Here is a 16,704-nt window from a genome sequence, read left to right as displayed (position 1 = left end):
ACTGGAACACTTTTACCCTGTTGGTGGGAGTGTAAAATGGTACAACCACTTTGGATATCGATTTGGTGCTTCCTTAAAAAGCTAGAAATACAAGTACCATACAATCCAGGTATCCCGCTCCTTGGAATACATCCTAGAGAAATAAGAGCCATCACACGAATAGATACATGCACATCCATGTTCACTGCAGCACTGTTCACAATAGCAAAAAGATGGAAACAACCTAGGTGCCGATCAACAGAAGAATGGATAAACAAATTATGGTATATCCACACAATGGAATACTACACAATGATAAAGCACAACGATGAAGCTGTGAAACATAACATGGAGGAATCTGGAGGGCATTATGCTGAGTGAATTTAGTCAGTCACAGAAGGGCAAATATTGTATAAGACCACTATCATAAGAACTCAAGAAAAGGTTGAAACACAGAAGACAACATTCTGACGGTTACGAGGGTAGGGACAGAGGGTGAGGGTCATTCACTAACTAGATAGTAGACAAGTATTATCTTAGGTGAAGGGAAGGACAGCACACACTACAGTGGATGTCAGCACAACCGGACTAAACCAAAGCTAAGTAGTTTTCTGAATACAATCAAACACTTGGAGGGACAGAGTAGCAGGGGTGAGGGTCTGGGGACCATGCTTTCAGGGTACATCTAGGTGAACTGGCTTAACAAAGCTTATTAAGAAAATGCTCTGCATCCTATTTTGGTGAGTGGCATCTGGGGTCTTAAAAGCTTGCAAGCGGCCATCTAAGATGCATCAATTGGTCCTAACCACCTGGAGTAAAGGCGACTGAAGAATACCAAAGACACAAGGAAAGTATTAGCCCAAGAGACAGAAAGGGTCACATAAACCAGAGACTGCGTCAGCCTGAGACCAGAAGAACTAGATGGTACCTGGCTACCACCAATGACTCCCCTGAGAGGGAACACACAGAGAGTCCCAGATGGAGCAGGAGAAAGGTGGGGTGCAGAATTCAAATTCTAGTAAGAAGACCAGACTTAATAGTCTGAAACTGGAGGAACCCCGGAAAGCATGGCCCCCAGATTCTCTATCAGCCCAGAACTAAAACAATTTCCAAAGCCAACTCTTCAGACAGGGATTAGACTGGACTGTGGGACATAAAGTGATACTCGTGAGGAGTGTGCCTCTTAGCTCAAGTAGATACAAGAGACTAAACAGGCAGCCTCTGTCCGGAGGTGAGATGGGAAGGTAAAGAGGGTTAGGAGCTGGTTGAATGGACACGGGGAATCAGGGGTGGAAAGTAGGAGTGTGCTGTCACAGTAAGGGGAGAGCAATCAGGGTCACATAACAATGTACATATAAATTTTTGTATGGGAGACTAACTTGAAATGTAAGCTTCATTTAAACTACAACAATAAAAAATTAAAAAAATTAAAAAACAAAAAAGACTGAATTAATCCCAATGAGTTCATATTTAAATCTTTTCTTTCAAAAATACCTCCTATATATATTCTGGCCTGATCTATACTGGGCGGGGGGTGGGGGGGGAGAACCTTCCTGTCATCCAAAGTAACTACTGAGCCAAAGAAAGATTCAGTGGTCCAATTGTTTTCCCTTAAGTGCTAACACTCAGTTTGCTCTGCATTATAAATAACTGCAGAAGATTTGAATGATTCTCACACTTGTTCTTTCTGTTGAAAGCTATGTTCTCATGCCAGAAGTATACTCTGAGGAAGGGAGATGGAAGGTACAAGAAGGGCAATAAAAAAATCTCTTAGTCATTCTTTTTAACAAATGGTGCTGGCAAAACCGGTTGTCCATCTGTAAAAAAATGAAACAGGAGCCATACTGCACACCATACACAAAAATTAACTCAAAATGGATCGAAGACCTAAATATAAAACCTAAAACAATAAAGGTCACAGAAGAAAAAATAGGGACAACACTAGGGGACCTAATACTTGGCATAAATACAATACAAACCATAACTAACAATGCAAACACCAGAAGATAAACTAGACAACTGGGAGCTTCTAAAAATTAAATACTCATGGTCATCAAAAGACTTCACCAAAAGGGTAAACACAGAACTTACAGATTGGGAAAAAAATTTTTGGCTATGACATATCCAACAAGAGTCTAATCTCTAACATCTACATTCAACACCTCAACAACAAAAAGATAAATAATCCAATTAAAAAATGGGCAAAGGACATGAACAGACACTTCACCACAGAAGACATTCAGGTGGCTAACAAACATATAAGGAAATGCTCCAGATCACTAGCCGTCAGAGAAATTCAAATCAAAACTACAATGAGATACCATCTCACCCTGAAGTTACTGGCACAGATCAAAAAAACAGAAAATAACAAATGCTGGAGAAGTTGTGGGGAGATTGGAATTCTTATGCACTGCTGATGGAAATGTAAAATGGTACAACTACTATGGAAAACAATATGGTGTCTCCTTAAAAAGCCAGAAATAGAAATACCATGTCATCCAGCAATCCCACTACTAGCAATATATCCTAGAGAAATAAGAGCCATCACATGAATAGACATATGCACACCCATGTTCACTGCAGCACTATTTACAATCGCAAAAAGATGGAAAAACCTAAATGGCCATCAACAGATGAATCGATAAACAAATTACGGTACATACACACAACAGAATACCATGCAGTGATAAAGAACAATGATCAATCTGCGAAACATCTCACAATATGGATGAATCTGGAGGGCATTATACTGAGTGAAATAAGTCAATCACATAAGGATAAATACTGTATGAGACCACTATTATAAAAACCCAAGAAAGGGTTTACACACAGAAAAAAATCAACTTTGATGGTTACGAGAGCGCGGAGGAGTAGAAAGGGGAAATCATTAACTAGATAGTAGACAAGTGTTAACTTTGGTGAAGGGAAAGGCAACACACAATATACGGGAAAGTCAGCAAAGCACAACCTGACCAAGGCAAAGCCATAGAAGTTTCCTAAACACATCCAAACACCTTGAGAAACCGACTTACTGGGCTGAGGGCTGGGGACCATGGTCTCAGGGGACATCTAGGTCTACTGGCATAACACAATTCATAAAGAAAATGTTCTGCCTCCCACTTTGGTTAAGTAGTGTCTGTGGTCTTAAAAGCTTGCAAGCAGCCATCTAAAACACATCTGTTGGTCTCATCTCATTCAGAGCAAAGGAGAATACAAAAAACCAAAGACACAAGGAAAATATCAGTCTGAAGGACTAATGGACATGAACCACAGTCTCCACCAGCACGAGCCCAGAAGAACTAGATGGTGCCTGGCTACCAGCAACAACGGCTCTGACAGGGATCACAATAGAAGGTCTGGGACAGAGCAGGAGAAAAATGTAGAACAAAATTCAAATTCACAAAAAAAAAAAAAAGACCAGACTTACTGGTCTGACAGAGACTGGAGGAACCCCTGAGACAATGGCCCCTAGAAACCCTGCTAACTCAGAACTAAAGCCGCTCCTAAAGTCCGCCTTTCAGCCAAAGATCTGACAGCTCTATAAAACAAACAAAAGCATACGTGAAGAATGTGCTTCTTAGTTCACCTGCCCAAAAGCAAAGATGAGAAGGCAGGAAGGGACAGGAAACCTGGATGAACGGACACAGGGAACCCAGGGTGTAAAGGGAAAGAAGAAGAGTGCTGACACATTGCAGAGACTGTAACCAATGTCACAAAACAATTTATGTATAAACTTTTTGGAAGAGAAAGTAATTTGTGCTGTAAACTTTCACCTAAAGCACAATAAAATTTAAATATATATATATATATCTTAGTCAAGCAAGTTACTCATTCCTAGGCATCTACCTGTGTAATATAATTTATATCACTTCATCAGTAACTCACATCTATATCTTTAATACTTTGCTTCACCCTCTAATTCTTTTATTAAGGTATAATAAAAGACACTCAAAAATGACACCATTAAACATGAACTGGCCAAAACTAATTTGGCATGAGTTAGTAATTTAAACGAATTTTTAAAAAATTTAAACGATGATTTAATGTAAGTTTATTTTAGAATGAGTTCTCCGTATCTTTAACCCAAATAACCATATTGCAATACCCTAGCTAATCTTAATTTTAAATCTTTCTTAGTTGTAAAACTATGTGGCTTGAACCTTAAATGCTAAAGAACAAAAATTTCTAGCCATGAAACTTTCACAGGGCACTTTTATTTACAAAGATAAACTATTTATCCTTAAAGGATCTACAAGAAATACGGCGTTTTTAACATTTTGGAGCTTTGAGTAAAAAAACTCTAAAACTTCTGATTCGGCATGTTGTTGTTAGTTGCTGTCCAGTCGACTCCAACTCACTGCAAGCCCATATGTGTCAGAGTAGAACTGTGTTCAAGGCTGTATGACCTTTAGAAAGCAGATCACCAGGTCTGTCTTCTGAGATACCTCTGGATGGGTTCAAACTGCCAACCTTTCAGCTAGTAGTCAAGCACTTAACTGTTTGCAACCCCCAGGGACGTAGTATTTATACACGTTACTACAGTAGTAAGAGGAGTAGGATTAGTAGCAGTAGGAAGAGGAAGAAGAGTAGGCTTACGCTTTTCAGCTCCTGGGTGCCAGCCGGAATGCTGTGTGCTTTACTTCCATTACTGCATTTAATCCTCAGAAAACCCTTTGAAGTGGGCATTATTATTTTTCCTATTTATACATGAGAAAATTAAAGAAGTTAAGTAATTTGCCCAAGATAAAAACACGTGAACAAAACTTAAGCAGTACAGCCAGGAACTGAACCAAGGTCTAACTCCAAAGCCCTCTTTCTTAGCAATTACACTATACTTAACCGGGTAATTAAAAAACTTCAAAGTAAATCAAGTTCAGAGGAAAAAATTTCAGTATGGTGAAATCAGATTTAAAATCCTTTAAGAACAAAGCTTCTTTTTAACAAAAAACAACCTTGGGGCAAAGAAGCATCTCAACCCCCACCTCTCTCTCACACACACTGAAAATTCTTGAACAGATAGTGCAGATGATTTTTAAAAGTTTGAAAAGGAAAAAGTGATGACCATTTAAAACCAGTATGTGTCAACTAAGAACTTTAGACAAGGTTAGAATACTGAGATTGTATAGTCTTTTGATGCCAACAAGATATTTTACAAACTCTGATTGTCACTTGACCAAAATGAAAACATATGGGCTTTCTGGCTAGGTGTACTAACTCAGTATCACTAGGTGTGCCACTAGGCTCCATGTTATTTAATATTTTATCAACTGGGATAAATACCTAAATAGTGTGCTTATTAAAGATGACATCAACCCAAGGCTGGAGAGGGATAGCCACCTTGTCTCATAATCAAAACACAATTCAAAGGAGCTTATCAGTCTGAACAAGTGAGCAGGGGCAATATTCCACCACCTCCACATTCACGAAAGCACATATACACTTACTAGAGATAACTGTAAATACCTACCTACAACTCAAAAAACTACTACTGAAATACCAGATGCTAAGGCTCTAGAATAACAATTCAGATAAATACATGGGTAAGTTGACTTTGGACATGTTATCAGGAGAGACCAGTCCCTGGAGAAGGACATTATGCTTGGTAAAGTGGAGGGTCAGCGAAAACGAAGGAGACCCTCAACGAGATGGACTGACACAGTGGCTACAACAATAGGCTCAAGCACAGCAACGACTGTGAGGTAGTGCAGCAAGGGGCAGTGTTTCGTTCTGTTGTACACAGGGTCACTATGAATTGGAACTGACTCAACAGATCCAACAACGTTGACCTCACGTACCATTGAAGGATCTGAAAAATTATTCTCAGTGAAACCCTACTGCAAAAAAGGTAAGCACCATCTTAAATTGCATTCCATGCAGCACAGTTTTTAGACCAAGGGAGGTAATGGGCCCAGAGTACTCTACATTGATCCAACCATGGCTTGAAGATTCTATTCAGTTTATAGTATCATTAGAGTCTGTTCCACAGTGTGGCACATCGTGGTGACATTTCTAAAAACAGGTCTTAATAAGACTGGTGGAAGGAGTCAGAAATATTTGGCCTGGAGAAAAGAATTATGAAGGGCAGTGCCAAACCATTAACTGGATTTCAATAAAGGTTTCTAAATGAATAAAGGCTATGACAGGCACCTTCAAACTTTAAGAACTATTATACAAAACATGACAGCCTGCCTAGATTAAAGGACAGAACCAGCATCAACAGATAAAAGTTTCCAATGACCAAAAGCTTTTCAGGAAAGAATACTGGGGATTTTTATGAGGTGGGAAGATGGTCCCCTGTAACCTTAAGATTCCAGGAATGATCTGGCGAAATGCAGGGAGATCCCATTGCCTGCTTATTGCCTGTGGTACTAAGGTTCCTAGCAATGAATTTGTTGAAGGTGTCCTGATGGCGTAGTGGTTAAGTGCTCGTCTACTAACCAAAAGGTCCGCAGTTCGAACCCACCAGCCGCTCCTTGGGAGAAAGATGTGACAGTCTGCTTCCATAAAAGAGTACAGCCTGGAAACCCTATAGGGCTGTTCTACTCTGTCCTACAGGGCCACTATGAGTTGGGATTCAACTCAAGGGCAATGGGTTTGGTTTTGGTTTATTAAGGGAGATGCTGTGAGATGGCTACCTTCCACACTGACCCTTAAGTGCCAAAACACAGATCCACAAAGAACAGTGGCACTGCCAGACTCCAGTATAGACCACTACTTACAGATTCCTCAATTTGATGAATTAAAAACTAGCGCAATCACAACTCTTAAAAAGATAAATTATATTTTTCTCATGCATTCACGATGCTTAGGAATGAAAACAGAAGGTTCTAAATGTTATAAAATATTTGTACACAAGAGTTAACTCTAATCAACTTTCAGGAGAATACAAATCACAAAAAAAATACATTTTCCTCTGGAGATCAACGGGGATTACATACACAAATATAATCAAATTGACAGAAAAACAAATCTTATTCCTAAAAGACTTTTTAATTATACTAGTAAGTCACTTTTAATGATTTTTTTAAATAAAAAGCTGCTCATATGTTCAAAAAAAGCCAAGTGATGTAAGGGTTTAATGTAACAAGTCTTTATTCCCAATCATACTGCTCAGAAGAAGTAACCTCTGTTAATGGTTTCTGTATATATGTAGGCATATAATTTTTGTTTTTTGTTTTTAACTACAAATGGAACCACACAATAAATACAACTTGCTTTTTCCACTCAGTACATCTTGGATGTTCTATTTCACCACACATACTGATCTGTTTCATTCTTCTTAATGGATTGCAGAACATTATATAGTAGTACCCCGATTTAACTAGTCCTCTTGATGACACATTTGGGATGGTTCCCATCCTTCACTATTATAACCGCTGATGCAGTGAACATCCTTAAACAAAACCTCTTTGTGTGCTTGTGTAAGTACAGATAGAGGATACACTCCTGGAAGTGTACGTATTTTTTATTCTGGTAGCTCTTGCTAAATTGGAGCCCTGGTGGCGTAGTGGTTAAGAGCTCAGCTGCTAACAAAAAGGTCGGCAGTTCAAATCCACCAGTTGCTCCGTGGAAACCCCATGGGGCAGTTCTACTCTGTCGTATAGGGTCACTATAATTTGGACCCGACTCGATGGCACCTAACAACAATAACCACTAAATTGCCCTCCAAAGGAGTTGTGTCAAATGAGCACCCAACAACAGACAGAAGCTCCTATTTTCTTTGCAATCTAGCCACAACTAGGCATCATCATGCTTTTTTATCTTTGCCAATCTATTGAGTGGAAAATGATTACTTTATAAGAGGTAGAGCATTTTTTCATGGATCTTTTGGTCATCTGTATCTTTTTCTGCAAACTGCTTGTTCATGTCCTTTTACCTTTTTCTCTACAAATTACTGGTATTTCTTACGGATTTAAAGAGCCTTCTGAAGTTAAGTAACCCTTTGTCACTTATTTCAAGCACTTCTATCACTGATTTGCAGTTTGTCTACTGACTTAATTGTGGCTTTTTGTTTGTTTGCTTGTTTCTTTTTAAATTTTTTATACAATGAAGTATTTCAATTTTTTCCATTATGATTTTGGGGTCTCATCGCATGCTTAGTTTTTTAAGAAGTCTTTCCCATTCCAGCTTTACATTTTTTCCCTAAGAGTTTCACCAGCTGTCCTTACACCATTTATACCTCTAAGTTATTCTTGGGAAAGTAGGGCAAAAAAAGGAGGATTAAGATAAGACTAATTCAAGCTTTTATAGCCATTTTGTACAGTTATGTAGAAAAAGGTAATACTCAAACGCTCAAAAATACATTATTTTGTTTGCACCTATTTAAGGATATCACATTCTCAAAAGTAAAGGACAACTCAATACAATCCCTATGAAAATTCCAATTGCCTTTTTTACAGAAATGGACAAGATGATCCTAAAATTCATATGGAGATGCAAGGGACCCAGAACAGCCAAAACAATCTTGAAAAGGAAGAATGGAGTTGAAAAACTCATACTTACAACAAAAACTACAGTAATCAATACTGTGGTACTGGGGTACTGGCGTCAGATAGGCATGTAAACCAACAGAATAGAACTGAGGCTCCAGAAATAAGCTCAAACTTATGGCCAATTAATTTTCGACAAGGGTGCCAAAGCAATTTAATAGGGAAATAACAGTCTTTTCAACAAATGATGCTGGGCCAAATGGATATACACGCAAAAGAATGAGGTTGGACAAATTTAACTCAAAATGAATCAAAAACCTAAATGTGAGAGCTAAAATATAAGTTTTAAAAGAAAACACAGGTATGAATCTTCATGACTTTGAATCAAAAATGTTTTTTTGTATATGACACTGGAGGCACAAACAACAAAAGAGAAAAACCAATAAACTGGACTTCATCAAAATTAAAAACTATGTGTGTCAAAGCACATTATTAAGTGAAAAGACAACCACTGAATGAGAAATATTTGCAAATCATGTATCTACGGGCCTAGAATCTAGAATGTATATAAAATTCTTACAACTCAACAATTAAAAAACAAATAACCAAATTACAAAATAAGCAAAGGCCTTAAATAGGCATTTCTCCAAAAAGATACACCAATGGCCAATAGGACAAGATACTTGATATCATCATGAGTCGATGTTGCTGTTAGCTGCCATCAAGTTGGCCCCTAACTCATGAAAACCCCATGTACAACAGAATGAAATGCTGCCTGGTCCTACTGTTCGCTCCTGAGCCATCCCCATGACTGGTTGCGGATTGGACAATTGTGATCTATAGGCTTCCAGTGGCTGATTTTCAGAAGTAGATTGCCAGGCTTTCTTTCTAGTCTGTCTTAAGTCTGGAAATTCTGCTGAAACCTGTTCAGTATCACAGCAACACACAAGCTTCCACTGACAGGTGGGTGGTGGCTGCACATGAGGTACATTGGCAGGGAATCAAACCCAGGTCCCCCTGCATGGCAGGTGAGAATTCTACCACTAAACCACCAGTGCTTCAGTAGAATGACCATAATCAAAAAAAAAGAAAACTAAAATGTTGGAAAGGATGTGGAGAAGCTAGAACTCTCATACGTTGCTGGTGGAAATGTAAAATGGTACAGCCACTGTGGTGGTTCCTCAATAACTTAAACATAGAATTACCATATGACTTGGCAATTTCACTCCTAGTTCTACACTCAAAGAATCAAAAACATACATTCACACAAAAATTTGTACATAAATGCTCACAGCACTGTTATGCATAATAGCCAAGAAACAACCCAAAAGTCCATCAACTGAAGAATAAACAAAATGTGGTATATCCACACAATGGAAAACTATTCAGCATCCCCAACAACAACAAAAACTAATGAAATATTGATACATGCTACAACACGTCTGACAAAAACATTATGCTAAAGTGAAAGCAGACAGACACAAAGTCACATATTGTATGATTCCATTTATATAAAATGTCTAGAGTAGGAAAATCCATAAAGACAGTAAGCAGATCAGTAGTTGCCAGGGGCTGGGGTGACTGCTAATGGGCCTGGGATTTCATTCTGGAGTGATGAAAATTTCTGGAATTAGATAGTGGTGATCAGTGCAGAACCTTGTCAGTATCCTAAAAACCATTAAACTGCACACTTTAAAATGGTGAATTTTATGGTATGTGAATTATATTTCCAAAGAAAAAAAAGTAAAGGATAGAATCTGCAAAATCATTTAACTCATGGTTAAACCCAGCAATAAGAGAATTAGCCTTCAGCCTATAGGTACTTTGGATCTAAAACTATGCATCCAGAATAAAGAAAAAGAAAATCTAGTTGGAGGAAGGGGTGGCTGATTCCAAGCATTTATAGTTACCCCAAGTGCAGAAAATGTAGACGTGAGAAGCATAAATAAGAAACCAAGCCATAAATCCTGAGAGAATGCTGAGAGCACAGCCCCTTCTTTCAAGTTAACTGCTATCAGGCAAAGCAATTACAACTGTACCTAACTTTAAGCAATTCCAGTCCTTTTAAGACCAGATCTTCGTTCAGGTAAATGGAGGATAGATATAGTCACCATTTACTTCAAAAAGATTTAATTAAAATCAGGTTGTAGGAAGAATCTAAAATATAATACAAACAGTAATAAATGAACCTAATTACATTATAAATGAATAACATTACGATACAGAAAGGAGTAGGGGAAGAAAAGAACTAATATACGTAACTTTGGAAAACAGAACTCTGACTATATACTACATAGCTAAAGACAATTATTGTACTCTAGCTTAAAAATTTATTTCTCACTGGGGAATGAGTTAGCTATTCTGAAAACTACTATGATGTGTACTAGGGTTGAACAAATAAGTAAACATCTTGTGAATCGGAACAAGGTTTCTCACCTGTAGAGAAGAAAAGTAACAAAGGAAAAAGGCTAGAATAAAACTCATGGTTTTTAATGTCTGTGTGTGTGTACATATATACACACACAATATACATAAAACGTGTATGTATATATAACTATATATATAAAATTTTTTATTTCCTTATCTAACCATCTATATAGATATACGTATATAGATGGATAAGGAAATAAAAAAATGTGTGTTGGGGTATTACTATACATACATTTGCTAGTTCTATCTACTGAAAGGACTCAGAAGTAATGACACCCCAGTAGTACTGAACACACCTGGCACCCAGAGCTTGGTTCTTAAATACCCTTCTCCAATAAAACAAACCCAGCTCCTTTGGAAAAATGATTGACTCCATGGCTGGGGCTGGCAGGAAAAATATAAGATGCACATGGAACATCTTGTGGTGCCAAAAAGTAAATCAGTCAAACTTGAAAGCGCTCTCAATAACCAAAGCTGGAACAATTTGAGCAATAAAATAATGAGATTATAACTCACACAGTAAAATAAATATCCACAAATCAATGCTGATATAAATAAATAATTGGATAATAAATGAATTCTTCCCAACAGTAGAATTCTAATTAATAAATATAGAAGGAATGAGGGAAATAGAAAATCACCGATAGACAAACACCACAGTAGCAATTGCTGCAAGAACCACTAATAGATGCTAACATTGCCCCATGAAAGTACGATAAACAGCGTATCTGCATGGTTTCAAAGTACAACATTACTTACAAAGGAAAAACAGTAACTTTACAGTGAAGCAACCTGGCAGGCACCATCTTTGCCAAGTGATTACATTTAACATCACTAGTCATAAGACAAGGAGCCCTGGTGGTACAACAGTTAAGCGCTTGGCTGCTAACCCAAAGGTTAGTGGTTCAAACTCACCAGCTGCTCTGTGGGAGAAAGATGTGGCAGTCTTCTTTTGTAAAGATTTACAGCCTTGGAAGCCCTGTGGGGGCAGTACTACTCTGTCCTATAGGGTCGCTATGAATTGGAATCGATTCAACAGCACACAACAAAAAAAACAGTATCACAGCAAAGAAGGAAAAGAAGTAAGTTTTAAAAAAGAAAGACTGATTCTTCCTGTGTTAGAGATCCCTTTCCTTGAAGTCTATACCACTGGTCCAGGCACTCTACTGTAGTGACAAATGGTAGATTCCTTCATACCTTTCCAAGTTCCTCCATGACCTACGGCATTCAAGCAGTTAACTGGTGGGCCTGTTTCACAGGACACGGCCAATCAAACCCTTATGAAATGAAATCAAAGACATGACCATCTATTGCACCCTGTGCTTACTGACCTAAATGACTACAGGTACAAAGGGGAGCCATGCAAGCCCTTGAAAGCAGCTTATTGTCAGATACAATTTAATATCATATACTTAATGAATGATAGGTTTAAATAATTCATTTAAGCTGAAAAACAGACGAATGTTATTTCTAAACTTCACCTACCATTAATAAAAAATACATTTAGTAAATGTCTAATAAGTAGTTTACTAAACATAAGTACCTTTACCTATTAAGCCTATGTTACAGATGGGGAAATTAAGGTATAGTGTGACTGAATCAATTTCCTAAAAGGAAAGAACCCAAAAAGACTTCCAGTGGCTCCCTGAAAATGAGAATGCCACCCAACTATGCACATGCAAGCAGGCCTTAAACACAGGAAGGCAATGATTGGAATGCATCTCCAAGAGCATGGGATTAGAACTGAAAACACATGTGTCCTGCCCCTAGTATAAGTGAAGGAGTTAGTGGTAACGTTCATACCTTACAAAAGAGAAAAAAAGTACTTTACAAGCAAAAGAAAGCTATTTGATGAAGATCCTAATAAATCTGAGGAAGAGTTCTGACTTCAGAGAGATTGTCGGCTGGAATTTTGTAAATGGATAAAAACGGAAAGGGTATCAGAGACACAGAAGGTGTGGTAATTTCCAAAACAAGTAACTCAGAACACTTTGGTCTTGATTTCAAACAGTAAAATTGCTTTCAAAGAACCATAAAAGTCCTGAAAAGGCACATAAACCAAATCAAACCCATTGGTGTCGAGTCGATTCCGACTCATAGCAACCGTACAGGACAGAGTAGAACTGCCTCATAAGGTTTCCAAAGAGCAGCTGGTAGATTCGAACTGCCGACCTTTTGGTTAGCAGCCATAGCTCTTAACCACTGCGCCGCTAGGGCTCCAAAAATGGTAGACAGTACTTATATTTACAGGTTAAAAAGTAAAATTAAGGGTTTATCCTCACTGATTAATGGGTAAAACTTTTAATTCAGATTTCAACATTTCTGGCTACTGCTAGTTACAAATCATGAAATATTCAAACTCCAAATCAAAGCAGTGTCAAAATCATGATTTGATAAAATCATGAGAAAAGCATTACCCGATTATAAGAGCTACTACAGGTTTTCTAGGCATCCATTCATTTCTCACAAAAATATGTGAAGCCATAAAATTAGAAATTAAGAGACCAGTGACCAAAATTAATTTTCCCAAATCTATTCATCAACCAAGGGAAGGAAAATTAGCATTTGCTGAGCAGCTCCCTCCTGCCAGGCACATATACACACCTCGCCCTATTTAATCTTAACAACTCTGAGGTAGAATCACAATCATTCCTTTACAAGTGAGGAAATCAAGTCTTAAAGGAGTTCACTCCCTTGCCTTTGGTTAGAATAGTTTCTCAATCTCAGCACCACTGACCTTTGGGCCACGATAATTGTTGTGGGGGGGTGGGCTGTCCTGTGCATTGTAGAATATCTAGCAGCATCCCTGGCCTCCACCCACTAGATGCCAGTACCATCCTCCAGTTGTGACTACCCAAAATGTCTCCAGACATTGCCAAATGTTCACTGAGGGGGCAAAATCAAAATCCGCTCTAGCTGAGAACCACCGGAGTTAGAGGGACGAAGCCAGAATTTTCGTTCAATCGACAATAGCTACATGCCAGACTCCATTTAAGGTGAATAAGGGACAAGGTCTCTACCCTCAGGAGCACACTTTGAACCCTGGTCTTTCAGCCCAACTGGTGTTCAATTTAAAACCTCTCTCCATACACAGCCCTATGACACACACACCATGACCTTCAACATGCTCCCCTTTGCCAGGCCCCACGTCAGCTCACTCCTCCATTCAGTTAGTGGCAGCTCCACTCACCACTACTCATCAAGGCTTGGCAGCTTATAGTTGTCTCTGACTCAATCTTCCCCTTCATTCCCTGTACCTAGTCACTCCTCCTCAAGTCCTGCTGATTTTTTCCCGCAAAACGTCTCTTTCATCCATGCCTACTCTCCATTCCCACCACTCTTATTATAGACACAATTTTGGAAGAAATCAGAAGGAACTAATCTCTCTTGGTCCCTCAAATGAATTAAGGGTATACATCAAGATATCATAACTGAACTACCAACCCCTAGGGTAGGGGGCTGGCAGACTCCAAAGAGTGGTCAGCAAAGACTACATCCTCTTTTTCTGGGGGTGGGGAAGGAACCTGGAATTTCCCATATGATCACAGACCTAATTTCACAAGCCAGATGTTAACTCTCAATAAACAGCAGCCCTGACAAGCATTAAGAAAAGCACATAGCACAGATTAGTTGGTATGCCATTAAAAAGTGGCCCATGTGCTATTTCTGGCACTCATGCAATGAACCGCTTTTGCCTGCTCCATGGAATACAGAACTGACACTCAACAGATCAAGTGAGTTAAGACTCCTGAAGAAAGTGTGAACCACACATTTCTGCCCCTGCCAGTGTATAAACCCAGATGAAAGCAGGTAAAGCAAACATGCCACTAAGGAAACTCTAAAACAGATGGCCAAACAAAATCTAGTGAAATAAGTGCATACAAAGCATTCATGCATATATATGTACATATATGTGTATATGTATATAAATATATAATGAATAAAACTACAGCTCCAAAAGGCTAAATTGCAGCATATTACAAATGAAGGCAATGACTTAAGATGAGAAGAAATCCAGGATGTGTTTTAAAGTTGCTCTCTCCCTTAGGCACAGAATGAACTTCATTGTATTAATGGCCCTTAGGAAATAAAAGCTTTATCCTTTTAACTTCAAGGTAATTTTAAACCCAGTCTCTGAAATTCACAGCCTAACATGGCATCAGGATTGGAGGAAGACTCATTAACATCCTGCGTTATGTAGATGACACAATTTTTGCTTGCTGAAAGTGAAGAGGACTTGAAGCACCTACTGATGAAGATCAAAGACTACAGCCTTCAGGATGAAGTTTAGGAAACAGTGGTGATGGTTGCACAACATGGTGAATGTAATTAATGTCGCTGAATTGTACACTTAAAAATGATTAAAACAGCAAAATTTATGTTATATATATTTTACCACAGTAAAATTAAAAAAAAAAAAGAGTATGTCATGCTAAATTGATGCATTTCCTCCTGTGGGACACAAGTTTGGGTCATCACTTTTATGAAATGACTAAAAGTCAAGCCAAAGAATTTACTTAAGGAAGCAATTATAATTAACAAGTATATTAAATATTTTCAATGCACATTCTCTTGATACCTATAAGCAGAAAGAAAAAACAGATATTGAAATTGAATTAGATGCTCATTTAAAGCCATCTTAAGGTAATACTACTACTGTCCATCTCTGTCTATAACCTATGACAGTAACATTTTCATTCCAACGTTTTCCAAATGTATCACAACTTAGCCTAAGCTAAACTAATTCAACACAATTTAAGTAATTTTCTTGTAATTCTAAGATTTATAACTTTGTCAAAAGCAACTTAAAACCTTGAATATGGAAGAATATATTAACAAATGCATGCAAGCTCAAGAGGAAATGGATCTTTAGCCTGACATGTTTTTTCCCCCGAGAAATCTTTTCCTATATAAAATGATCCACCACCCTGGTCTGTCAGTTTGTTACTGTAGTGACTTGCGTGTTGCTATGATGCTGGAGGCTATTCAAATATCAGCAGGGTCTACCACGGTGGACAGGTTTCAGTAGAGCTTCCAGACCAAGACAGACTAGAAGAAGGGTCTGTTCATCTACTTCCGAAAATCAACCAATGAAAACCCTAAGGGTCACAAGAGAATACAGTCCGATATAGTACTGGAAGATGAGCCCCCTAGGATGGAAGCATGCAAAATACACAATGGCTTGAACAATGACATAGCAATGATCGTGAAGATGGCACAAGACTGAGCAACTTTTAATTCTGTTGTACACGGGGTCTCCATGAGTCAGAGTTGACTAGGCAGCAACTAACAACAAATAAAACGATAGCATTAACCTCAGAGCTGACCTAACCAGTTTTTACTTTAACGTCACACCCAATACCAAACCAAACCCACTGCCTTCTAGTTGATTCTGACTTATAGCAACCCTGTAGGACAGAGTGAAACGGCCCCATAGAGTTTCCAAGGCTGTAATCTTTATGGAAGCAGACTACCACATCTTTCTCTCACACAGTGGCTGGTGGGTTCAAACTGCCGATCTTTCAGTTAGCAGCCAAGAGTTTAACCACTGTGCCACCAGGGCTCGTTTAGTGTCACAACTACATGCCTAACACTACTACGAAAATAAAGTGTCTTTTAACAGAGTAAATGTGGGGAGACCTTTTAAACTAATCTTTAAGAGGTGTCATATGTAACAACAGTATAATTTAAAATTCACTCCTACTAATTTTACCATAAAGCCATGGTTTTCTCTGGAAATAACAAATGTTGGAGAAGCTGCAGGGAGATGGGAACTCTCACGCACTGCTGGTGGGAATGCAAAATGATATAACCATTTTCGAAAATGATATGGTGCTTCCTTAGAAAGCTAGAAATAGAAATACCA

At 38.4% G+C, this 16,704-nt stretch overlaps 1 protein-coding gene across 9 annotated transcripts in view; it reads right to left on the bottom strand.

Moving 5' to 3' along the window:
* Nucleotides 1–16,704, bottom strand: part of ATP2C1 (ATPase secretory pathway Ca2+ transporting 1) — a 187,601-nt gene that overhangs the window by 108,634 nt on the left and 62,263 nt on the right. For 5 of the 9 annotated variants that reach the window (XR_002824858.1, XM_012556984.2, XM_023735942.1 and 2 more), the window contains exon 2: nucleotides 4,576–4,676. The exons of the other annotated variants lie outside the window; for them this stretch is intronic. Coding sequence is in view for 4 of the 5 variants with exons in the window: in XM_023735942.1 (XP_023591710.1) it covers nucleotides 4,576–4,676 (101 nt within the window). In the remaining variant the exon portion in view is untranslated. The remainder of the gene's footprint in view (nucleotides 1–4,575; nucleotides 4,677–16,704) is intronic. 9 annotated transcript variants of the gene reach the window in all.

The sequence above is a fragment of the Trichechus manatus genome, unplaced genomic scaffold (assembly GCF_000243295.1).
Source record: "Trichechus manatus latirostris isolate Lorelei unplaced genomic scaffold, TriManLat1.0 scaffold00084, whole genome shotgun sequence".
NCBI lineage: Eukaryota > Metazoa > Chordata > Mammalia > Sirenia > Trichechidae > Trichechus > Trichechus manatus.
Note: the sequence above shows the minus strand (reverse complement) of the source record. Positions and strands in the feature narration are given on the sequence as shown.